The sequence below is a fragment of the Metarhizium album genome (assembly GCF_000804445.1).
Source record: "Metarhizium album ARSEF 1941 chromosome Unknown scaffold_32, whole genome shotgun sequence".
In the NCBI taxonomy this organism is placed as follows: Eukaryota; Fungi; Ascomycota; class Sordariomycetes; order Hypocreales; family Clavicipitaceae; genus Metarhizium; species Metarhizium album.
This window is the reverse complement of record NW_024467606.1, coordinates 26,671-51,163: the sequence shown is the minus strand read 5'-3', so window position 1 is coordinate 51,163 and position 24,493 is coordinate 26,671. Positions and strand designations below refer to the sequence as shown.

The following is a 24,493-nucleotide window of genomic DNA, read 5'->3' as shown; positions in this document are numbered from 1 at the left end:
TCTTGACCTGACCGCAGCCCGCAGCCGCCCGACGCCAACGCGCGCCTTGATCGCCAAATTCATCAGTCGCGATTCGGGGTCGCCAACCGCCCACCTCCAACCTTGGCTTCCTGCAGATGCCTTCCGGATAAACCGTCGACTGCAATTGCGACGACACATCATGGACACCAACGCCAGTGCCGGCGCAACCCCCGAACCGGATGCGGATTCGCGTCGCCGTTCCGGACGCGTCGTCAAGGTTCCGGCCAAGTACGCGCCGGAGCCCACCAACGCCGCCGCGCCGAAGCGCAAGAGGGGCGAACAGGATGGAGAGGAAGTTGATGATGAGGACATGGACGAAGACGAGGACGTGAGCGACGAGGACGATGCCAGCGACGAGGAGCACCCCGCTCCCAGGTCACGAAAGGCAGGCGGACGCGGCAAGAAGCCCTCGAGCAAGAAGCCCAAGATCAATGGAGCCCAGCCGCCGGCTCTGGCTCAGGTTTCTCGAATACCTAGCAGGCCCAAGAAGACTGTCCGAATTGAAGCTGGAGAGACGGGAACAGGCCTCTTTGGTGCGTTGACAGTAGCCTCGTATTCACTCAAGGATTCAAGTGCATCGAGACGCTAACCATTTCCCGCAGCTGATGTCTTTGGCTCTGGGGACGCTCCCGATCGCATCGCAAAACAATGGCTAGAAAAATACAGACAAGATGACGCGTCGGAACTGGCTGATCTCATCAACTGTATTCTTCAATGTGCCGGATGCGATCTGGAAGTTACGACTGATGATATACGCGACCCGGAGAACATCCCCAACAGGCTGGTTGATCTACAGAATGTTTATCAAGAGGTTCGCGAAAGCTGTGGTCAAATCTGCCAATGTCACTGGTGCTAACCCCTGCATAGCAACAAATTACCGACTACCCGTTAATATCAAGGGCAAAGAGCACAAAGTCATTCCGCGACATGTTGGTGGGCTTCTTTCACTCCTTGATTGGCCTGCTCCACGAGACGGACGTGCTTTACAAAGACACGGACCTGACCGATAACTTGCACGCATGGTTGGCGAGCATGTCTTCGTCGTCTCTGCGACCTTTCCGTCACACAGCAACCACCATCTCCCTAGCCGTTCAGACAGGTCTGGTCCTCGTAGCCAGCGTACTCGACCGGAGAATAGCAAACATCGACCAGCAACTCGCCGCTGCCAAGAGGGCTAGGAACAAGACCAAGGCTTCGGAAGTGCAACGCAGCTTGAACGAGGCAAACGGCTATCGCAAGACTTGCAGCGACGGTATTCAGTCATTCTTTGACACGGTATTTGTTCACCGATATCGCGACGTGGACCCCAAGATTCGAGCAGAATGTGTTGACGCATTGGGCGCGTGGATTTGGCATCTTCCTACTGTGTTCATGGAACCGGGTTATCTTCGCTACCTCGGCTGGATGCTTTCAGACACGAATGCCACAACTCGCCAGGAGGTGCTTAAACAGCTTCTCAAGGTGTTCCGGCGTGACGCTCAGCAGTTGGGACACTTCATCGATAGATTTCGACCGCGCCTGATTGAAATGGCAACCCTCGACTCTGAAGTTTCTGTGCGGGTAACGGCGATCTCCGTCATCGACACCCTACGGTCTGCTGCGCTCTTGGAGCCAACCGAGATCGACGCCATTGCCAAGCTCATCTTTGACACTGAAATACGAATTCGCAAGGCCGCTGTCAATTTCTTCGTTGCCTGTATCGACGATGTGTATCAAGGCAAGCTGGAAGAGATTGGCGGTGCTGATGTTTTGGAGGAGTTGGACGATGTGGAGGAAGATGACTACGAATCTCCACGAAAGGAGTGGATCAACATCAAATGCCTGGCGGAGATGTTGGCGATTTACGACGCTCAAATTGAGGAATCACACCAAAACGGCGTTTCATCTAGCTTGGATGCTGCCACAGAGCTGCTGGATGGCTCAAACCCAGACACTAGGATCTCCCTTGCAGCTCAGGTGTTGTACGACAAAGTCCCCGAGGTCACCAGATGGGAAATGATTTCGGGCTATCTGCTCTTTGATCACACGACAAGCGCCAAATCCAAGTCGAGATCAAAGTCCAAGGCCACTTCTCCGGAGGCGGCCTTTAAAAAGGCTGTTGCGCCCAACTCGGAGGAGGAGTCTATTCTTCTTGATGTCTTGAGTTCAGCAGTCAAGTCTAGTCTCACCCTCACCAGCGACCACGACAAGGGCAGGAGAAAATTGGGCCGATCAGAGGCGGCTGAAGCTCAGGAGGAGGTCGCGCTCGAACTGACCACTGTTATCCCCAAGCTGCTAAACAAGTTTGGCGCAGAGCCTGAGACGGCAGCAATTGTGTTGCGACTCGAGCGATTCTTGAGCCTCGACACTTTCCAACAGCTGCGCCAGGATTCTAGCAAGTACGAAAGGTTGCTTGATGAAATTAGCACCCAATTCAACAGACACGATGATAAGAGAGTCTTGTCTGAGGCCACCGCAGCTCTCATACATGCTCGCCAGTACGAGGAGCTTGAGGAGCTGACAGACAGCAAGCTGTCCCCGCTATGGGACAATGCGATCGATGCCCTCCGCAACTTTGACAAGTCTTGCGAGCTGTCGGTCCGTGGCAATCTATCCGTCGAACCGCTGCGCGACCTGTCTACCATCTTGCTGAAGATCAGCAGGCTTGCGAGCATATCTGACTGCGTCGACGCCCTTGAAGCAAGGTCCAACTCCAAGGACTCCTCTACCTCACCGGCCATCGATATTTTGAGCAACGTTGTCCACCGCGGCAAATACGAGCCACAGGAGGACGAGATTGACGACTTGGAGGACGAAGTGGTCACGTTTGCCATCAAGGCATGTCAATTCTACTTCATGTGGAAGAAAAGAAATATCGCCAACCTCCTGGCGGCTGGCACAAGTATTTCCGACGCCGCCCTGGACACACTCTCTGTCCTGCGGCAATCCTACCGAAGACACCTCATCGAAACCTTCTCATCCCGCGCCGCCATCGACCAACTCCGCCTCTTTTCCACCGGCAGTCTCTGCGACCTCCATCTCACATTCGCCACCCTCCGTCCCGCCATCAAGAACTTCCACCCCTCATCTGCGGCAGCAGCTGGTCGAGGCGAGAAGCTCAAGGTTCTCCTCCAAGAAATCGAGCCCGGCCTCGTTCCCGAACTCATCTCCATCTTTGACGGCGCAGAGCGGCAATATGCTAAAAAGTCCAAAAAGGACAAGTTACTCAACGACCCCGCTGAGGATGAAGATCCCATGGCCGACGACGAGGAGCTCGATGACGACGACGAAGACGAGGACCTTCCCAAAGAGGAACGCTACATTGCCGAGCTCAGGACGGAAAGAGACTTCTGTGAACTCACAGGCAAATACGTCCTCGCCCTAACCGCCGGCGTCATCGACGATCGCGGCTCGCAAGCCGCCAAGCTCCGCCGCAGGATCCTCCGCAACGAAACAAAGCTCGGCCACAACTTCAAAGAAATCGTGGCCCATCTGGACGAAGAAAAGATGTCCAGAAGGCACAAGAAGGCCACCAAGCAGCCTGCCAAGTCGGACAAACAGGCCCTCAGCCTGGAAGTTGCAGATGACGATGATGACCACCACGTCTTCGATGACGTCGAGCCGGAGGAGGGCTCTCGGGAGGACCTACGGAGGAGAGAGCTACTGGAGGATGAACCCATCGGCGAGGGGGAGGATGAACAGGGCGGAAATGACGATGCGAATGACCACGTTTTAGGCGATTAAAATCAATTTTTCTAAGGAAATGGGCTACGAAAACGGACATGACGGACTGGACAGTTGTCTTTCTCTGCAGGCTCATCTCAGGCACTTGGTCCGGGATTTTGCTTTTTTTTTTTTATCACCATTCCGATTGCGTGCTATTTACTTTTCTGTGACCATCTTATAATTGTCTTGCGTAAGGAGGTTGGGGAGGCGAAACGTGTAGAGAGTACGAAACCTGGCTGATGAAAGGGGGGAGGGGAGTGGGTTATGAAGGGACTTGGGCAATTTTTTCCCCCTGGCGTTTCTTCTTCCTCCTCATGATTAGGTATATAGTATTCAGATCGGCCATGTTATCTCCCGCTTGTACTACTACGGCATTTTGGGCTGCAACGGCAAGATATGTGACGAATGGCTCCTGTTGGGTTGTTTGACATTTTGAAGCGCTATGTAACGGGTGAGCCGTGTGCATAATAACTCTTCCAAGACGGCGCCTGTGAAGGAGGCGGGTGGATATGAAGACGGTTTTTTTTTTCCCTTTCTTTCATGTCATCAGCCGGATATCCTTGTCCCGAACAGAGCAAACATTCTCAGCCAACGTTTTCCGTTTCCAGCATCGGCCATTGTTTCGTCATCTTCCGCGACTGTGACACCATATTGGCGGATGCAACATCCAAAAGAACAATTACAGACTTGTTCACGTGCACGGTTCTTCAGGACGGCTTCTTCGTCGTCATCTGAGTGCCCCGGGGGGGCGTCGCCATTCTCCAAGTGTCTTGCTCTCATCGGGCCGTGGGTCATGATGGCCTTTTGTTCTTCGAGGTTTCCCCATAGCGACCACAGCTTGAGTCGTAAAGAACTGAGGTTTTTCTCGTCGTTTCTCAAATCAGACGCGTCCAGGCTCAGGAGCATCTGGGCGGATTGGTTATTGACCACCACCCAGATGGAGTCCCTGGCGCTTTCATTACGCGTCGCATTTTCTAGCTTTAGATAGAAGCGCCACTCCCATTCTGTCACGACCTTGGTAAGCGCTGACGGCGTATGTGTATCGTCGTCCGAGCCCGAAGCTGATTCAGGGGCCGAGTCTTCGTTGTCTGAGAGCGCGGCAGATCCAGCGATTCTCCTTTTGGGTCGTGCGAAGTCTTCGAGACAGCAGGGCATGAAGTCCGTTACACGGACGTAGGTGCGATAATTGGAGTTGATAAACGGCAGTTGGATCTTGATAGTGTCTCCTTGTATCGTGGCTTCATGATACGCGGGAGCTAGGATGTCTGCGACGGACGTAACGGCCTTACTTCCGTTTTCGCACTTGACTGAGGTTTTTGTTAGGAGCATTCCTGGTAAAGTTGAGTACTACTCGCATCGCAGGCTTACTTTGTCTGTTGAGGTCTTCTGGGACATCTTCTGTGGGTTTATCATGAGGTGGCAAAGCGTTGCCTGCCAAGTCGTTTTGTCGGCCATATTCTACTTGTTTAGAGAGTCGACTTTCCGTTCTCCTCTGTTTTGCAGTTTTGACGGGCGTGACACTCGGTTCCGGACCCGTGCCGAGCTGTGCCCTGCGTTTCAGTCCTGCGTTGGCGGCTTCCTGAAGGGCTTCGAGATCTTTCTTTCTCCGCCTCTCGTAAGCTTCCTTTCGGTCAAGGGCGCTTTTCAGCTCGGGGCCCAGCCTACTGCCATTGAGGTGATTTAGTTTCGAGATGTTGACCTTGATCCCTTGGACTCCCCGTTCTTCTCTGAGGTACCCTTCCAAATTGGCCGTGCTGTGACCGAATTTGACTTGCAGATTCCTCAGGCAGATCCAAGTGCCTACTGAAAGGTGTTTATCTCGGATGACTGACGCGTGCGGCTCAAAACAGGTGATTTGCATACTCATCTTCCCGAATGGCCCTTTCGACTCGGACTTCTGTGGAGTGCCGGGTGACATGTTGCTGTCACCATCCAGCCCGTCGTCTCCGCCCTCCAAAGAGCCAGCCCCCGAAAACTTGAAGTGGTAGAATGATGGATGCTCGGTGTAGTCTGAAACCCACAAGGTGAATTTGTCGCCCAAGTCGTACGGCTCCTTGACGATTTCTACTACTGCATCAACAAACATGCCGTCCTGCAAGTCCTTTAGCTCAGAGAACTTGTTCTTTTTCTTTACGTTGACTGAGTTTCGCTTCATGACGTTGAACTCAGAGTCCGACGGAAGTCTCTCTTTGTTGATGGTGTCGTACAGGACGCTGACAAACTCATTTTCAGCCTTGCTTGGTTGACGATTGATCTTGGTTCTGTTTGACAGCCGGCGAGCCTTGGACGCATCGGCCCGAGCTCTTGGTATTCTGGCAGACTCATATACGTGCAGGTCACTTGTTTTGTGGGTGACTAGTGAGTATGAAGCTTCAAAGCGTTGAACCTAGGCTCTGGTTATGTGAGTCGAACATTGTACGGGGTGAAGGTTCAGACTTACTCTAGCTGAGAACACAATGATCACGTCGCCACAGCTAGCATCTGGCATGTCGTTTTGCGGCCAGAAAATGTTGAGAAGAACAGACTCGTCAGGTTCGTCTTGAACGGACTGGTCGTAGATGCGCATCTGACATTTCCAATCTATCACGTTTAGCAGAAGGAAGCAGACAGTGCTCACAATATAAATGATGGGAGGCGTACCCTCTCCCCTTGTGGGAATTGGGGCTCGAAAGTCGGTTATGACGCCGATTAAATTGATTCTAGATCCTACGTTGACTTTGCCGTCTAGGACAGCTCTTACTGTTGCAAATCCGCCTGGCAGCTTGCCTTGCCTTGTTGCCGACCGTGTTGTTGCCATTGGCGTGCATTTTCTGGCAAACGGTCAAAGAAATGATACCGGTCAGCAGAGTTCAACGGGACACCTTGCAGCGAGTTTCCGTGCAGGAGCTCATGATTAATTTACCGAGAGTTCCTCGGACGCGCTGCGTGGGGTCCGACGATTGCGATAAACAATTCAGCGACGCGGCCGCACGTGACCACTCCCTGAAGAAGAGAGCCCGTCGTCAGCTTCAGAAGGGGGAAGGTACGCCGCCCCTGCGACCCAAGCGGCTCGCGTCAAGCGCTTCTATTGAACGCAGATTGGTCAACTCACTTCTGGGGCAGAGGTCGCCCCTAACGTGTGGTACTGCTCACTCCGGTATGGTCGGGTGGGCGGGTGCGTACTGTCCGTTTGACTCGCACTAGGGTGGACACAAACCAAGATAAGTAGGCAGACTGGTGCCTCAGGCAGCACGCCTTGGAACGCAAATGAAGCGGTAGGCGGGTTACTTGGGCTTTTAGCCTCTCTCTCTGGCAACGCATCGAGCAAAAAAGCCTGGCTTCGTTCCTCTTCGCCATCTCTCATCAACCCCCATTTCCACCATCATCCCGAGCGCTCTCCAATCTTCTTTCCTTTGGAGACTTCGTCTTGTGCAGCTGCGTTGCCGCACTTTCATCAAGAGACACAGGCAGAGCTCGCTTTTCGTTCGGCACATCTTTCCTGGGGCATTGTCCTTGCGGTCAACAATAACCCCCGCACCGCCTGCTCCTCGCCCACTCCGTCGAACTCTCGATACCGTTCAGGCTGCATCACAATGGCGGAGCGGTATATCCCCGAGCACCGTCGGACTCAGTTCAAGGCGAAGAACACCTTCAAGCCTGAGGAGCTGCGTCGTCGTCGTGAGGAACAGCAGGTTGAGATTCGGAAGGCCAAGAGAGAAGAGAACCTTGCGAAACGTCGAGGTATTGGAGCTGGCGATAATCGTGGCGCCTCGCTTGGTGCCGCCCCCGACAGTGACGATGAGTCTGCCCCCACAGAGTCTCAGGTATGTGCTGTCAAATTTACCCTGATTCTAGGTGTCTTCTGCCATTTCGCAGTCGTCTCTCATTTTTTTCCCTTTCCACACAATTCTTTGCTGCAAGGCAGATGGGTTGTTTTACCTGCCATGTGGGTCTGGCATGTGGTGGCCATCAACCCCACATCAGCATTTGCACCCTGAACTTCAAGGATTGTGACGGGACTCGCAGGTCCAAAGCCAGCAATATGTCAAAGCATGAGGGCGTTTGCTTTGCATCTTCACTTTTTTTCTATGTGGCCTTCTTCACTTCGAAATTAATCCAATCATGACTACTGACGCACTTTACTCAATAGTTGAACGAGGACCTCCCCCAGATGGTCCAAGGCGTTTTCTCAGACCAGGTCGATTTGCAGATTTCAGCCACGACAAAGTTCCGTAAGCTTCTGTCGAAGGAGCGCAATCCTCCGATCGAAGAGGTCATCAAGACTGGTGTCGTTAGTCGCTTCGTCGAGTTTCTGCGATCCCGTCATACCCTCGTACAGTTTGAGGCTGCTTGGGCCTTGACCAATATCGCCTCCGGCTCGGCTACTCAGACTCAGGTTGTCATTGAAGCTGGTGCCGTTCCTATCTTTGTTGAGCTCTTGGCCAGTACTGAGCCTGATGTCAGAGAACAGGCAGTCTGGGCCTTGGGTAATATCGCCGGTGACAGCCCTCAGTGCCGCGACTATGTGCTCAGCTGCGGTGCTCTCAAGCCTCTCTTGAACTTGCTTGGCGACAGCCGCAAGCTCAGTATGCTGCGCAACGCCACCTGGACTTTGAGTAACTTTTGTCGTGGCAAGATGCCCCAGCCTGACTGGAATACCGTGAGTTTCCCATGCCAAACAAATTCCACACTGCTGAACGCTCGACTCACAAATCCCATTAGATTGCTCCCGCTCTTCCTGTTCTGTCGAAGCTCGTGTACTCTTTGGACGACGAGGTCCTTATTGATGCCTGCTGGGCCATATCGTATCTCTCAGATGGCTCCAACGATAAGATACAAGCCGTTATCGAGGCTGGCATCCCACGTCGCTTGGTGGAGCTTCTCATGCACGCTTCCACCTCTGTCCAGACCCCTGCACTTCGATCTGTCGGTAACATTGTCACTGGCGATGACATTCAAACACAGGTCATCATCAACTGCAGTGCCTTGCACTGTCTTTTGTCTCTCTTGAGCTCAAGCAAGGACGGCATTCGCAAAGAGGCTTGCTGGACCATCTCCAATATTACGGCTGGCAATACTTCTCAGATTCAGGCTGTCATTGATGCTAATATCATTCCTCCGCTGATCCATCTTCTTCAGAACGGCGACCTGAAGACCCGAAAGGAGGCCTGCTGGGCTATCAGCAACGCCACTTCTGGAGCTCTTCAGAAGCCCGAGCAAATTCGCTACCTTGTCTCTCAGGGCTGCATTAAGCCTTTATGCGACCTGTTGACCTGTCCCGATAATAAAATCATCCAGGTTGCTCTCGATGGCCTTGAGAACATTCTTAAAATCGGAGATCTTGACAAGCAGGCTGCCGGTGAAAGTGCCGAGGCTATCAACCGATTTGCTCTCTTCATCGAGGAATGTGGTGGCATGGAAAAGATTCACGATTGCCAAAACAATGCGAACGAAGACATTTACATGAAGGCTTACAACATCATCGAGAAGTATTTCTCTGATGATGAGGAGAATGCGGATGAGGGCATGGCTCAGCCCGCCGGTCCTAATGGCACCTTTGGCTTTGGCACTAACGGCGCTGCTCAGTCTGGCGGGTTCAACTTTGCTAACGGCGGTGACTCTATGGACATGTAAAGCAAGGGAAGATTATTTGTTTTCGGCCAGAGCCAGAAGTCTTACCACAAACACTACATATGAATTTCCCAATCAAATACCCCCCTTCACAACCACATTTACCCTTCCGAAATCACGTCTTAGTTCAAGTAGAGCCTTTATATTTGACTCCTTTCCCCACCTGCCATCACAGCAGCCCAACATCTCGATTTTCTTTTCTTTTCTTTTCTTTTCTTTTCCTTTCTTTTTAATCTGGCATGAAGAATCTGCGTAGGCGGAGAGCAAGGTAAACGGTTGCAGGATATGATACAGGTCCTATGGTAGCTTGAAAGCTCCAACCTGAGATGAATGAATTGATGCAGGAGAACACCGAATGAAATCGGAACCGCCCTATGGGCAGCCTGCGCTGGCGGTGCGCAGGCTTAAAATGATATGGGACATTGGTAGAGGTGCGGTCCCCCCACCCAGCGAGCTTCACGGGTGTTTCTCGTGAACTGGAAGCGCGGTCAAGTCAGGAAAAAGACAATTATTCAATATTCAATTTGTTCACAGAGGGGACCGGGCCCTGTGCACCTTGATCGCCCCCATGAGGGACGTGACGCCAGTGTGGAAACCGTAACCAAGTGGTTATATAAAACGGTAGGTACACAAAGACAGTGTAAATAAATGATAATTCGCCCCCATATGACGGATGACCCTGTCTCAGTCTGTGTGCTAGTAGGTACGACTTCTGACGAACCTCTTGGAACAAATACGTATGTCGTATCGTGTTCACCAAGCAGTAGCGGGCCACACGGTCATGGCCCCGCCTTGCGGGCGCTGCTGTTACTGTGTGAAAACTGTACATATACTGTCCGCGCTTGCCTTATGAATTTGTAGTCCACTTTTGTCGGGAGATAATCTCGAGCACCGCACAGCCGAGCAGAAACACCAACCCCTACACCTGTTATGGTGAAGAAGGGCAAAGCGAAGGCTGATCCGCCTGCACAGGCTGCAGTGTCTGCCGGCAATGATGAAACAAGAGCCAAAAAGGGCCGAAAACCTGAGTCCTCGACGCCAATTGTTCCGCCAGCAGGCCCGCCGAAGCCGACCGTCAAACAAATAATTGGAGGCTCTTCATGGACAGGCAAGCTCCCAGTCAACCTTTTAAGTGAGTACTGCCAGAAGCAGCGTTGGGAAAAGCCAGACTACGACACCCGAAAGACGCCGGAAGGATTCTCAGTATGGGTGACCTTGAGCGCAAAGGATCCTAAGACTCAGCAAGTGACCAAGTTGGACCCATTCAAGATACCTCTCCGTCACAAACATTTGATTTTGAGGGACACGGCCCTCGAGGCGAAGCATGCTGCCGCTACGTATGCTTTGTTCAGAGTTTGCAGCATGCAGAACAAGCACACTGTGCTGCCGCCGGACCACAAGTCTCTGTGGAAAGAGTTCCAAGCACTAAAAGCGCAAGATGTGAAGGAAGGGAAGGCTTGGATGTATGAAGCGGATCCTTTCAGAGCACTTCAAGAAAGACAGGAAGCCAAGGCTGCCGCGGACAAGAAGCGAAAGGAGCTTGAGCAAGCCAAGGCCAAGGCCAAGGAGATGCCTGGTGCATCTGGCTTGGTGTTGTTGAGAAACTCTGCGAACGAGAAGGGGATTTCGTTTGACCCCATGAAGGGGTGGATCACGGCTCCAAAAGTTGAGATGGGCAGACAGACGAGAGTACAGCTTGAAGCAATTCTTCGAAATGGGATCTCCTGGAACCCGCATGGTGTACGGATGCAACAAGACCAGAAGGACGCGCTGGTTACGGAACTGTGCAAACTAGGATTCAGACGAAGCCACATCATCGAGGCGGCCGAGTACTGCAAACATCGGGAAGAAGCCCTCGAATGGTTGTTGATCCATGTGCCTGAAGATGACCTGCCGCGCTGGGCTATACCTGAAAGCTACTCCGCTGGTGTATCTATTGGATCCACCAACCTGAAGCGAGAGGGCATTATCAAATCTTTATCAGAGACAGGATACTCTGTTGAGCTATGTACTCGGATTCTCGATGAAAACGATGGCGATGAGGGCAAGGCCGCCGAGGCCTTGCAGCACATTTTGCTTTCATCTAGTGCCGCAAGGCCCGTGGAAAGTGGCCGATCTGATGACTTTCTAGACATGGGCTCACCAGAAGAGCAATGGGAAGACGAAGTCGCCAGCCTGGAGGCCATGTATGGTGACACTTTCCGCCGTGAATCCGGCGACCTGATCCAGTTGCAGATGGAATCAGTAAAGAACGCCCAGGGAGGCCAAAAGGGCGAAGTCGAAACATCCCTGCAAGTTCGAAGATCGTCTAGCTATCCGAGGCATTTGATAATAGCAATTATCGCAAAACTGCCGTCTTACATTAAGCTCAGTATCGTCAGACAAGCACTGGCCTACATGGAAGAGTCTCTGCGAGACGAGCCGATGAAGATTTATCTCGTCATGGACTGGATTCAACAGAATATAAACAGAATCATTGACAACCCTGGCAACTTGATTGACATCTCTGCCGTCTCTTCCGCGGCCTCGGAAAACCGGCCAATTGCACGAGGGGAACGAGCAAAGAGAACTCGGAATATCCGACCTATCAACTGGGTGCCTGAATCTAAGACCAAGGAGGAATGGCTTCGGCGACAAGAGAGCTCGGAATGGATAGATATGTTATCGAAACGAGAGCGACTCCCGGCTTGGCAGCTGCGAGAAAAAATCGTCGAGACAGTCAATGACAACCACGTGACCATCGTAAGTGGTGAAACGGGTTCGGGAAAGTCTACCCAATCTGTGCAGTTTATCCTGGATGATCTATATGGGAGAGGCCTGGGAGGCTGTGCAAACATGATTGTCACGCAACCGCGTCGAATTTCGGCACTCGGGCTGGCCGATCGCGTAGCAGAAGAACGGTGCTCAAAAGTTGGAGGGGAGGTTGGCTATATCATTCGCGGGGAATCTCGGCTTTCGAAAGACACAAGGATCACTTTTGTCACGGCGGGTGTGCTGCTGCGACGATTACAAACATCTGGCGGGCGAGTGGAAGACGTTGCTGCCTCGCTGGCCGACGTCAGCCATGTGATAATAGACGAAGTCCACGAACGCAGTCTTGATACTGACTTTTTGCTGAACCTGATACGCGACGTTATGAGAAGCAAGAAAGACATGTTGAAGCTTATTCTCATGTCTGCCACGCTTGATGCCTCTACATTTACGGACTACTTTGCTTCAGAAGGGCTGAGTGTGGGCTGCGTCGAAATTGCTGGCAGGACATACCCAGTCGACGAGTACTATCTAGACGATGTCGTCCGCATGACGGGGTTCAGCGTTGAGAAGCCCGACACTGGCTTTATCACAGATGAGTCCATGGGGAAAATCATCCAAAAGCTTGGCCACCGAATCAACTACAACCTGTTGGTGGACGCTGTCAAAGCCATTGATTACGAACTTTCATACGAAAAGAAGCCAGGTGGTATACTCATCTTCCTTCCTGGTGTCGGCGAGATTAACCACGCGTGCAATCATTTGCGGTCTATCGACTCGCTGCATGTTTTGCCCCTTCATGCATCACTGGAGACGCGAGAGCAGAAAAGAGTATTTTCCAAACCGCCTGCAGGAAAGCGCAAGGTTGTAGTAGCTACCAACGTGGCGGAAACATCCATCACCATTGACGACATCGTCGCCGTGATTGACAGCGGCAAAGTCAAGGAGACCAGCTTTGACGCCCAAAACAATATGAGGAAGCTCGAGGAGACGTGGGCTTCGCGGGCGGCCTGCAAGCAACGTCGCGGACGTGCAGGCCGTGTTCAAGAGGGCAGATGCTACAAACTATACACAGAAAACTTGGAGCGACAAATGGCTGAGCGGCCTGAGCCCGAAATAAGGCGAGTGCCTCTGGAGCAGCTCTGTCTTTCTGTGCGAGCGATGGGCATGCGTGATGTGGCCAGATTTTTGGGGCGATCGCCAACTCCGCCAGATGCCAAAGCCATCGAAGGTGCCATGAAATTGCTGAGGCGAATGGGCGCGCTGGATGGCGACGAGCTTACTGCCATGGGCCAACAGCTTGCCATGCTGCCGGCTGATTTGCGATGCGGCAAGCTCATGGTATTTGGCGCTGTTTTCGGATGCCTGGACGACTGCGTCACCATTGCGGCGATTCTCAGTACCAGAAGCCCGTTCATTTCACCACAAGAGAAGCGAGAAGCGTCGAGACAGGCGAGAATGCGGTTCTGCAGCGGAAACGGCGATCTAATCACGGATATGGAGGCGTTCCAGGAATGGGACAAGATGATGAGAGATCGTGTGCCGCAGAGGCAGGTGAGATCATTTTGCGACGAAAATTTCCTGTCCTATCAAACCCTCTCCGACATTTCCAACACCAGGTCCCAATATTACGAAGCTCTGAGTGAGATTGGCATTGCAGCTCGGTCCAGGAACGACGAAGCGACTTGCAACCCGGCTCGTAATGTTGGGCTAATACGGGCACTGATCGCTTCTGCATTTACACCTCAAATCACCAGGATTCAGTATCCAGACAAAAAGTACGCCAGCTCCATGTCCGGCGCAATGGAGCTTGACCCCGAAGCACGATCAATCAAGTACTTCAATCAAGAGAATGGACGAGTATTTGTTCATCCAAGCAGCACAGTTTTTGACAGTCAAGGATTCTCAGGAAATGCGGCGTACATGGCGTACTTTAGCATCATTTCCACTACCAAGATCTTTATCCGGGATCTGACACGTAAGTCGTCACCCGAGCACATGCATGATGAAGATATGGTTCCAAGCACTAAGAGGGGATTAGCATTCAATGTGTTTACGCTGTTGTTATTCTCCGGGCCAATCGAGTTGGACACCCTGGGCCGCGGACTGCTCGTAGATGGGTGGTTAAGAATTCGGGGATGGGCTCGCATCGGCGTCCTGGTAGCTCGACTGCGCGGGATGGTGGATGATTTGATTGCGCAAAAGGTCGAGGACCCGGGATTGAATTTGGAGAACAACGAGGTTATTAAACTGGTGACTAAACTGATAGAGCTGAACGGGTTGGATGCATGATGGAGATGTAAGGTGCAGGTGGCGATGGTGTGAAAAAGAGAAACTATTTCCCAGCGAGACGAAGCAGGTTTGGAAATACTCATACACGTCTCCGGGCACGCCCCGTCCCGCACGGCTCGACATGCGTGCCATTGTTGAATGCATGATGATGATGTGCTTTGCAGGTGGCGGTCCAAGGCAGGTTGAGCGAGAAGCCGAAGTGCGGCGGGGCACTTGAACGTTGGCCTCCTTCACTCGAGCTCGAGTCCCAGGCTCACGTCGGACGCGACCATCCAAGGCCGACGCCGCATCATCGCAACTGAACCATGGACTCTGAGGCGGACGAGGAACTCGCCAGGGATGAAGCCCAAGGCACAGCTCCGACACCACGTCCTGCCCAAAATGCCTGTAGGAGCCCCAACCCCCTCCCGTCTTCCCCCCATCAACAGCATCACCAGCAAGCAAGCACGGACGACTAACGGCCTCGTTCCCCCAGTCACGGCCCTCATGGCACCCAAGCCCAAGCCCAAGCCGCCAGCGTCCAAGGACCGCCTCGGCCTGGGAGCCTACATATCCTCTCCGTCGTCCTTCCCGGCCTCGGTAGTCATCTACCACAACGCCGACTTCGTCGCCATCCTCGACAAGTTCCCCAAATCCACCATCCACACGCTTCTCCTGGCCCGCTCGCCCGCCCACAACCTCCTCCACCCCTACGAAGCGTTCAAAGACGCGGCCTTTTTGGCAAAAGTCCAACAGGAGACCGTGAAGCTCAGGGCCTTTGTCGCCGCAGAGCTCCAACGCCGGCTGGGGCAGTACTCCGGGACGGACGCAGCCCGGCAGGCGGTGCTCAACGGCGACAAGGACAGCCGGGACGGGGAGCTGCCCGAGGGCAGAGACTGGGGGCGCGAGGTGAAGGCGGGCGTGCATGCGGTGCCGAGCATGGCGCACCTGCACGTGCACGTGCTGTCGAGGGACATGCACTCTGGGAGCATGAAGCACCGGAAGCACTACAACTCGTTCAACACGCCGTTCTTGGTGGACGTGGCTGACTTTCCGCTGGGGGAGGACGACGAGAGGCTGCGTCCGGGGGGCCAGGGGTACTTGAGGACAGATTTGAGGTGCTGGCGGTGCGGGCGGGGGTTTGGGAACCAGTTCGCGAGGTTGAAGGAGCATTTGGAGGAGGAGTTTATGGCCTGGAGGGCCGAGTGACCGGTTGGTTTGGCGCGGGGGGTTTGATCCAAGCCGGCCGTCGAGAGGGCGTGAGATTTTCGGGAAATGCCATGTGCGTGGGAGGCGTGGTGCGGCACGAGATGGGATGGGAATATGCGACTTGACTCCGATGAGTCTCCCAGTTTCAGGCTGTACTGCCATGCCGATCCGTTCCACGGCCCTACGGGAGATTGCGCGACGCGACGGTCCCTCGTTGGATGCGGCAAATGGTCGATTATGCGATCTGTAGTGATTGATAAAGAAAAAAAACAAGGACGAATTGACCCCTAGAGTACAACAAGCCTGCCTGCCGCCTTTCTCCGAGCCCAGAACACCATCCAGCGTATACAGCCCCCCTGCTAGGGTCCGCGGCAATCCCAATCACCCAAAGTATCCCTTGATTTTGGAAATCCATTGCTGCCCGGTCTCTTCTCCCGGCGAAGAAGCCATTCCCGAGGGCCCTGCGTCGTAAAATTGAGCAACAAGGACGCGAGCACAATGTCGAGCATTTCTACTCACTGTCGAGGGCCTCGTCATCGCCCTCCGCGTCCTCGGAGTCGTCGGCATCCTCGACGTCTCCTCTGATGTCGGTAGTCAGCGCGTCCAGGTCCATGTTCTCGGCCGCCTCAGCCTCGGCCTCGGCCTCGACGCCCGCTGCCGCGCCCACCGCCTCCTCGACAGTCTCGGCCTCGGCGAACGGCGTCGCGTCCACCGACTTTCTTGGCCGTCCCCGTCCGTTCTTGGGCTTCGTGGCCGTGGCCGTGGCCTCGGCCGCCGCGGCTGCCTCTCCTCCCACTTGCCTGCGGGGGCGACCGCGCTGCCCGGTCCCCGTGGTGGTCTTCTTGGTTGGTGTCTTCCTCTCCCCGGGTTTCTTGACGCTGCCCTTGGGGCGACCTCGTGGCCGACCGGTGGGTTCCTTTGGGGGCTTGTTGAGCCTCGGTCTTCCACGCGGGCGACCGGTGGGTTCCTTTGGAGGTTTTTCTGACCGTGGCCTTCCACGCGGTCGGCCGCTGGGGTCTGGTTTGCTCACGCCGTCAAAGCTGGTGCGAGATTGCCTTCGGGGAGGGAGGTCCGCAGATGCAGACGATGCCTCTTCCCTGGTTCTAGCCATGATGCCCGTGGTGCTTGTGGGTGTGTGCCGCGTGTGTGTCTTGCGATGGGGTCAGACGCGGAAAGTTCTGGGAGTTGACTTGAATGCGACCTGGTGGGAAGGAAAAAAGGCTGGGTGGACCGTGCCTCTTATGTGCTAGAGATAAAAGCAACCTTGAGAAAATGATTGGGAAAAAAAAAGGAAAGAAAAAAAATCAAATCACGGGGGGGGAAGAGGTTGATGGGAAGAAGCAACGAGGTGCATTTGCGACCGAGGAGTTGTTGGTTATTGGCTGTGGCTGGGGGCGGCAGAAGTGCCGAGAGGTGATAAAAGTAATGGTGCACGTTACTGGGGTGTTCAGGCCGCCGGATGACTGCGGATTTTTGTCTGCATCTTCCTTCTCCAGTCGCGCGCAGACGCGACGTTGGCGCGTGGTTGGTATGATTGTGCACATGGACTGGCGGACTGGCGGATTGGCCACAGCCGGCAGCAGCAGCCCCAGCCCCCCACCATCTGTAGCTCCTTCCCCGCCCGGGCACTCGTCCTGTTCGCCCCGGCAACAGCCATGACGCCAAGTAAACAATGCACTTGCCCGACGACACTTGGACACTTGGATCTTGGGCATCTCGCGCAATCCGTGCAGGTTGACGTTTCGGAAGAGCAAAGAGCAGAGCGACCCTCGGACGCCCCCCACCCGTCTAGTGCCGTCCGTCGCTGGGCTGGATAATGTAGTGCATTCTCCGCCTGCGACTCCACGAAGCTCTTGTTGACATCCACGAGACATTGCGTACAATGGCTCTTGATGCCCGGCTGATGCCATCCGGAACCCCTGAGCGCCAGGTCCGTTCCTCCGCCTCGACGCCTTCGCTTCGCTCCAGGGATGGGAGTGTGCCTCTCCTGTCCAGGATGGATGGAGGAGGAAACGTGAGGGTCGTTGTCCGCGTGCGGGCCTTTTTGCAGAGAGGTAGGTTGCTTTGCGCCGCGCCCTCCCCCGTTTTGCGGCTCGACTTTCCCGCGGGCTCGCGGCCGCCTTGTACTGACTGACTGACTGCCTTGGTCGCAAACAGAGCTCGACCGACAGGCGAGATGCTTGATTCAAATGGATCCCGTGACACAGCTCACCACCTTGCGAGCCCCAGATCAAGACACGGTCGATAGTCCAATACCCAAGTCGCGAAGGGTCATTGAGGACAAGAAGTTCACCTTTGACAACTCGTTTTGGAGCCACAATCTCAAGGATGCCCACTATGCCCACCAGGAAGATGTGTACAACAGCCTAGGCGAAGAGTTCCTCGACCACAACTTTGAGGGCTACCACACTTGCATCTTTGCCTATGGCCAGACGGGGTCGGGAAAGAGTTACACAATGATGGGAACGCCTGACCAGCCCGGTCTCATCCCACGGACTTGCGAGGACCTTTTTGAGCGCATCGAGGCTGCGCAGAACGAAAACTCCAACATCGCCTACAACGTCCGGGTTTCGTATTTCGAGGTCTACAACGAACACGTCCGTGACTTGCTGGTCCCCGTGAACCCCAACGCCCCTCCCAACTACCTCAAGATTCGGGAGTCGCCGACCGAGGGACCGTATGTCAAGGACCTGACCGAGGTCCCTGTGCGGAGCATCAAGGAGATTCTGAGTTATATGAAAAACGGCGACCAGTCTCGGACGACGGCAAGCACAAAGATGAATGATACCAGCAGTCGGAGTCACGCGGTCTTCACAATCATGCTGAAGCAGATTCACCACGACATGGAGACGGACGAGACAACGGAACGTAGCTCCCGCATTCGCCTGGTCGATTTGGCGGGCAGTGAGAGGGCAAAGTCGACAGAGGCCACCGGTGCTCGACTTCGTGAGGGCAGCAACATCAACAAGTCCCTCACGACACTTGGGCGAGTGATTGCTGCGCTGGCCGACCCAAAAGCTCTGAGATCTGGCAAGCGCAAGGACATCGTGCCATACCGAGACTCCATCCTTACATGGTTGTTGAAGGACTCGCTGGGCGGCAACAGCAAGACAGCAATGATTGCTTGCATAGCGCCGTCCGACTACGACGAGACGCTGTCCACACTCCGATACGCCGACCAGGCCAAGCGCATCCGCACACGTGCCGTTGTCAACCAGGACCAGATCTCGACCGCAGAGAGAGACGCTCAGATTGCCGCCATGGCCGAGGAAATCCGAAAGCTGCAACTGTCAGTGTCTGATTCTCGGCAGCGAGAGAAGAACGCCAAGGAAGCCGAGGAGAGGCTCGAAGAATATCAGACGCGCGTCACCGCCATGCAGCGCATGATGGAAGAACGCAGCATGGTGGCTGAGAGCAAGATCAAGAAGCTGCAGACGGAAAACGAGGCTTTGAAGCTGCATCTCAAGCTGGCCATTGAGAGTCTCAAGAACCCTATTCCTGCAGTCAGCATCAAGCCCCAACCAGCGGGAGAGGCCGAGAGGGAGAATTTGGACGAGTATTCAGACGACGACGACGAGGACAACCAGTACCGTGACGACGAGTACGACACGGAAAGCACGGCGGGGGGTGATGAGTTGCAGGAAGAGATGCACCGATACCTTCAGGACATGGGGAACCTGAGAAGGCTCATCGGGGGGGATTTGTCACGGTTCGAGAACGAGAGGAGCGTTCGCATGCCGCTGGGAGTTGGGGAGACTGTATGAAGCGAGGAGTTCGGAGGAGATTGACGTGCGGCGAATACGAAAGGAGAGCAGGCGGCACAGAGGGCAGAAAGCAGCATCGCACGCGGAACAAGCGCTGGTGTTTTGGAGCACGTGGTGGTTTTTGGGTCCCGTTTTGAAGATGGTTTTGGAGAGTTGAAGAGGAATTCCTCGGAATTGATCAGCTGGCGCACGAGCCTAAAAGGCGACTGCGTGAGAAGAGGCACGGTAGCTCTCATTCTTGGGAAGCGACTTGGAATTCTCCTCGGGGCTCCTTTGGTTTTGATCTTTGTGAAACGCGACGCTTACGCACAAGTAGAGCGATGCTAATCAACTGATTGGTCGTGGCTTTTGGAGCCGAGCGAGAGCTGGAACAGAGGGTATGCGACGGCTGATGCACATGTACGTCTGCCTCCTCTCTGCTCTTGAAACGTCGACGAGAGGCTCCATGGTTGACGTTGGGCTGTTGGCCGAGACGAGCGGGGATGACGTCACGTCACGTTCTGCGGCTGGCGGTGCAGGTTGTTGTCCAGCGCGTTTGTCGGATGCCCGACGCCCGGTTTTTCTGGGTCTCGGCCTGCAGGCGGACCCGGATGGAGTCGCGGCCCGGACCGCCGGCGGCCGGAGCGGGGCCCGAACGACGCAGACCAGTCTGGACTCTGTAGGGTTTTGCGCGATGCAGCGAAACGCCTCGCCGTGCGAGTCGCGGACCCCCCGGCTCGGTCATCCCAGGCATGTCTAGGGGGCGGAAAAGGCCGACCTAGTTCCACGTTCTCATGAACCAGGCGACGTGGTCGCCGGGACCTTGGGGGCTGCTCTCCTCGACGCCCTCCATGGCCTCGCCCACAAGCTCTTCCTCCGCCTGCGCGTCGGACTCGGCAGTGCCCATGTCTATGTCCATGTCCATGTCCATGTCCATGTTCGTGTCGGTGTCCACGTCCATGTCCTCGGGCGCGGCGGCGGCGGCGTCGTCGGGCCCACGGCTGTCCAGGGCCATGGCGCCCGGGCACGAACTGCCGTCTACTGACATGTCGGATGGGTACGGCGACGCGGGGCCGGCCCTGGCGGCGGTTTGCACCGCGAACCCGGAGCAGGGGGGGTCGATGAACATTGGCCTTCCGGCGCACTCGTCCGGGGCCTGGACGTTGGCCCTCGCCAGGCTCGTCATCACGGCCGGGATGTTCCAGAGGATGCTGGTCCCGCTCAGGTCGGCGGCCAGCATAGGCGGCGGCCCCAAGTGGGCGTGGTGGTCGGCGCCGGGGCGAAACTCCCACGTCACACGCCTGCCCGACGGCGACCACGTCGACCAGGTAGTAGATCTCGTCGCCCTCGAGGGGGCTGGTCTCGCAGCATGAGGGGAACGGGTCAGTGTCCATGGCGCCGCCGTCCACGGGGTCCCCCCCCGCCGCCGCTGGGCACGACGCGGCCGAGCCGTTTGCGGGAGAACTCGCCAACGTTGAAGAGGTCGGGGTGATCCCGGAGGAGGGCGAACCGGCGCGTTCGGAAGTACCGCGCGCACCAGGCGCTGGCTGAGCCGCGGACCCGCACTACCTCGACCCTCGAGCTGCCGAGGGTGAGGTAGTCGAGGATGATGCAGAGGGCTGGGAGGAAGTCGTCTGAGTCGTGGACGGCTCTCTGGCAGGCCGTGAAGGTAGACGGGCCCGGGTACCGGTACTGGTGCAAGGTCATGTTGACGGGGGGTCGTGAGCGGGAACGGCCCGCCGCCGCATGTGTGATTTGCGACTCCTAGACGTGTAAATATATCGGCTCGAGGGGTCTCGGCCATTCTGAGCACAACACTACGAGGAAGCCGTGGGAAGAGGGAAGGGCGATTGTGTTGCGGGCCGGCGGTGGTTCTGGGTAGCCAGCTCCATTTAAAGGGCACGCGAAACTTGGGGTCTCGGAGCCGGACATCGCGTCGGGTCCTTGGGTCTCCAAGTCTGGCATCGGCTTGGGAATGAGGCGCAAGTCACGGCCCCTTGACGAAGCTTGGATGATGGTCGCGGGTCGGACCGGCGTGTAAGCCGGCCACGGGCAGCTAGACGCCTCGCGGTGACTAGTTGCTCTGATGGCTGAGCTAGTACGAATCGACCAGAGGAGAGAACCATCTCGTGTAAAGCTGGGTGATGGGTGAAGCATAACAGACGGCGGTGGCATCGTAGCGCAGTTGCTGTCGGTCAGATGGATGAGAGGGAAGGGCGGAAAGGGAACAAAATACAAGAGTTACGAGTGCACATGAACAACACCGGTACGACATCGTATATGTGTGAGTTTTTGCAATCTCTACAGGAAATCCGCGTGCTCCCATGTTTGACTCGACGTGAAATAAGATAGAAATAGTCCAAATCCAAAACCGCCGCCCAACAGCCACCGCATGCTCCGGCAGACCGTGGCCCCTTTATAGATGTTCCGCTCGGTTTTAGCCCCAGCCAACATCGCCTCGGGGCGGAGCTTAACTACAGTGCCTTTACAAGTCGGACCTGGTTGCCTACTTAGTACTCGACAGCATTTGCACAGCCACGGTCCGGCGCGTGCTTCCATGTCATGCCACGGCACCTGTTGATTGATTGCGGCAGAAGCGGAAATCAGACGCGACAATTTGTTCAGTAGGCAGGGCAGCATCTCCACGTGGCTCGTCGAGATCGACTTGACGCAGGCGCGGATCGACATCGAGTTACCCGGGCGGGTGTGAATTGCAACATTGCGGCCTCGCAGGAGGGCTTGAATGCTGACAAGCTTCGCCTGCGGGGAAGTAGTGAGTGACGGCTCGTAGGTCGACGCGGCAGAGTCACGCGTGCCTCTCACCTCTTCTTGGCTTGGAGCTGCCGCAGAGTACCTTTCCCAGCGTGCCTGGGCGGGACTCCCGACATGGCACATGGACGCGTGCTGGAACGCTTTACAAAGAGTCAGTCGTGATTGAAACGCAAGATAAAGACCTTCTCGGTAGTATACAGTGGGTATTTCTCAAAACTCAATGACAAAGCCTATCCTCGTATGCTCGTGCGCTCGTGTCGTCACAATCGAATGAGTCGCTCGTGAGTGCGTGTATCTCTCTCTAGTAGTCGGTATGCCCAGCCGTAGCGCCTGTTTTTCATGAAGCCTCCATCCTGCACGCCCATAGCCAGCATGTACAATCAATGAACTCCCATCAAGTCTGCCGGCAGAACGGACAGACGTAGCCGTAACAATCGAGGTCGATGATCTGCGAACACTTGGCACACCTCCACCTCCAGCCGGCTTGTGCCGTCTGCTTGGTGGGTTGCTGTAAAGAGTCTGTGCTCCGGGTGCTCTCCTCGTCGGCCGCCTTGTCGACGTCGGCATTCTTCTGCAGCGTGTCCAGGAAGACGTCGAGTCGGTCGAAGGGATCCAGCGCTGCGGACATGCGCGCGGATTTGCCACCGGGCACAGGGACGGACGGTATGTGCGCCGACTTGTAGTGCTCTTCGAGGTCTACGCCTTGTCGGAACCCCTGTGAATGGCAGCCTGGGTAGAGACAATAGATCAAGTCACGATAGCTGGGTTTGAATGGTTAGCGCTCTGATCCGCCGGGTACAAAGAGTCAAGACCACCTACGCCTGGCATTGTTCCGAAGTACGGACGCACGGTTGCGGCCCAGGTTCCTTGGTCCTGTTTGGTCCTATGACTTTGTCCGGCATGAGAATAGGATTCCAGTTTTTTTTTTTTTTTTTTTTTTACTTTTGTTTGTATTTATTTTATTTTATTGGTTTTGTACCGACAGTGTGTATGCCCGTGGTGTTGGTCCGCGTGGCGTTGGGCGAAGGCGAGATGATACGATATACGCACCTGGAACTTGATGCTTGACCTTGGCGACGATACCAAGTCAGTCGATACGGCAGGCGGGAAGTTGCACCAAGACGAGTTGTTGACCGGAGGAGAGGCGGCCGAGGGAAGAGAAGAGGGGTAGGAAAAGCAGGATATCGAGAGATCGATCGGCTTAGTCAGTGGGCATTGATGTATCTGGCGAGAGATGGCATTCCCTTATTAGTTGCGGAGCACGAAGGAACTAGCTCGGTTTGGTGGGATCCAATGAATTGGTACCTACCAGGTGGTACGGAGGAGTTGTACGGATACCTGGGCGGGCTGCCAGATACTTGGCCGGGTACCTCCGCCGGCTGGCGGCCAGGCCTACCTGGCAGGTACCTGCTGGCAGATGCCGAGGTACCGGGAGGATGTCCGCAGACTGTCACTGGAGCTCCGCGGCATTTGGAGAAGGCATCGCCGGTTCGACGGCCGGACACATCATCGCTTCTGGAACGTCCAACCGGCGCCAGGTCCAGAGCATCGTCGTCATGGTCCTCATGCACCATGTGGCGAGCGGGCCCCAACTTTGAACGATGGAGCGGTCGCGAGGCGTCATTTCGCGCCAGCGGCCACGGACGCGACTCATGCCATGACGCATCCGCGGGCCCGGTGCGGGCGGAAGCGTGCGGGCGTCTGGTGTCTGGTGTCTGGTGTCTGGTGTCTGGTGTCTGGTGCCTGGTGCGGCGGCGGCGTCGTGTCGTGCCGAGGCGAGGCGCCAACTCAACTCAATCAAGGATCAAGGCGGTCTGCGTCTGCCATTGTGCATTCAGCCACGTCCGCCAATCACTGCACCCGCCCACGCGCCGCCCCAGTCCATCACTTGACGCCTCGCTCCCATTGGCTGCTGGCCGCATCACGAACCGCCTCGTCCCCATCCTGTCAGGCTGTCATGCACCGTCATGCTCCGTCGTGCTCCGTCATGCACCCTCATTGTCCCTGTCCGTCCCCCGTTGTCGTCTCAGGACTCGACTGGTCCTGCTCTCCATCTTGATTCCCGCCCATCGAGGCGTGCTACGGAGTACCGAGCACAAGCTCTGCACTTCACCTGGCAGTAAATACCTCTTCCATGTCGTCGCATCCCCCGTCAACTGATGGCTGACCAGTCTCGCCGTCTATGCATCTATGCGTCCGTGGAAGCCTCCAGACAAACTCGACCGTTCTAGCCAAGTGAGCAGCTCGAATCCGTAGGGCTGGTGCAATATCGAGTCTCGTATGCCAGCCTGAAACAAGTTCTTCCTTCATGCGTCGTGGTTCACCCGCCGCACTGCAGCATTGCGAAAAGCCGGCACCTGCACAAAGGCCTCTCGAGTCCTCCGTCATCTTCCATCCTCGCCTCGCTCGCC

The 24,493-nt window shown here is 55.5% G+C and overlaps 9 protein-coding genes across 9 annotated transcripts; 5 read left to right on the top strand and 4 right to left on the bottom strand.

The window, feature by feature from the left end:
* Positions 1 to 160: 160 nt before the first annotated feature.
* MAM_07500 (STAG-like protein) lies at positions 161 to 3,744 on the top strand (the record flags this gene model as incomplete). Its single annotated transcript, XM_040826298.1, has 3 exons — positions 161 to 554; positions 624 to 832; positions 889 to 3,744. The coding sequence occupies 3 exons, from the start codon at positions 161 to 163 to the stop codon at positions 3,742 to 3,744; spliced, it is 3,459 nt and encodes a 1,152-aa protein (XP_040675660.1).
* Positions 3,745 to 4,272: 528 nt separating this feature from the next.
* Positions 4,273 to 6,533, bottom strand: MAM_07499 (telomere-binding alpha subunit central domain-containing protein; the record flags this gene model as incomplete). The annotated part of the gene is made up of 4 exons (XM_040826297.1): positions 4,273 to 5,033; positions 5,095 to 6,112; positions 6,167 to 6,306; positions 6,467 to 6,533. 4 exons carry the CDS (start codon positions 6,531 to 6,533, stop codon positions 4,273 to 4,275), a joined length of 1,986 nt encoding a protein of 661 aa, XP_040675659.1.
* Positions 6,534 to 7,298: 765 nt separating this feature from the next.
* Positions 7,299 to 9,339, top strand: MAM_07498 (importin alpha subunit; the record flags this gene model as incomplete). Its single annotated transcript, XM_040826296.1, has 3 exons — positions 7,299 to 7,529; positions 7,856 to 8,365; positions 8,428 to 9,339. The coding sequence occupies 3 exons, from the start codon at positions 7,299 to 7,301 to the stop codon at positions 9,337 to 9,339; spliced, it is 1,653 nt and encodes a 550-aa protein (XP_040675658.1).
* A 927-nt stretch (positions 9,340 to 10,266) lies between these two features.
* MAM_07497 (DEAD/DEAH box helicase) lies at positions 10,267 to 14,379 on the top strand (the record flags this gene model as incomplete). Its single annotated transcript, XM_040826295.1, has 1 exon — positions 10,267 to 14,379. The coding sequence occupies one exon, from the start codon at positions 10,267 to 10,269 to the stop codon at positions 14,377 to 14,379; it is 4,113 nt and encodes a 1,370-aa protein (XP_040675657.1).
* A 305-nt stretch (positions 14,380 to 14,684) lies between these two features.
* Positions 14,685 to 15,567, top strand: MAM_07496 (aprataxin-like protein; the record flags this gene model as incomplete). The annotated part of the gene is made up of 2 exons (XM_040826294.1): positions 14,685 to 14,766; positions 14,855 to 15,567. The coding sequence occupies 2 exons, from the start codon at positions 14,685 to 14,687 to the stop codon at positions 15,565 to 15,567; spliced, it is 795 nt and encodes a 264-aa protein (XP_040675656.1).
* A 511-nt stretch (positions 15,568 to 16,078) lies between these two features.
* MAM_07495 (High mobility group, HMG-I/HMG-Y) lies at positions 16,079 to 16,678 on the bottom strand (the record flags this gene model as incomplete). Its single annotated transcript, XM_040826293.1, has 1 exon — positions 16,079 to 16,678. The coding sequence occupies one exon, from the start codon at positions 16,676 to 16,678 to the stop codon at positions 16,079 to 16,081; it is 600 nt and encodes a 199-aa protein (XP_040675655.1).
* Positions 16,679 to 17,449: 771 nt separating this feature from the next.
* On the top strand, positions 17,450 to 19,331 carry MAM_07494 (kinesin; the record flags this gene model as incomplete). Its single annotated transcript, XM_040826292.1, has 2 exons — positions 17,450 to 17,621; positions 17,725 to 19,331. The coding sequence occupies 2 exons, from the start codon at positions 17,450 to 17,452 to the stop codon at positions 19,329 to 19,331; spliced, it is 1,779 nt and encodes a 592-aa protein (XP_040675654.1).
* Positions 19,332 to 20,088: 757 nt separating this feature from the next.
* MAM_07493 (uncharacterized protein) lies at positions 20,089 to 21,017 on the bottom strand (the record flags this gene model as incomplete). The annotated part of the gene is made up of 2 exons (XM_040826291.1): positions 20,089 to 20,671; positions 20,776 to 21,017. The coding sequence occupies 2 exons, from the start codon at positions 21,015 to 21,017 to the stop codon at positions 20,089 to 20,091; spliced, it is 825 nt and encodes a 274-aa protein (XP_040675653.1).
* A 1,459-nt stretch (positions 21,018 to 22,476) lies between these two features.
* Positions 22,477 to 22,984, bottom strand: MAM_07492 (uncharacterized protein; the record flags this gene model as incomplete). The annotated part of the gene is made up of 2 exons (XM_040826290.1): positions 22,477 to 22,843; positions 22,932 to 22,984. 2 exons carry the CDS (start codon positions 22,982 to 22,984, stop codon positions 22,477 to 22,479), a joined length of 420 nt encoding a protein of 139 aa, XP_040675652.1.
* Positions 22,985 to 24,493: the final 1,509 nt, after the last annotated feature.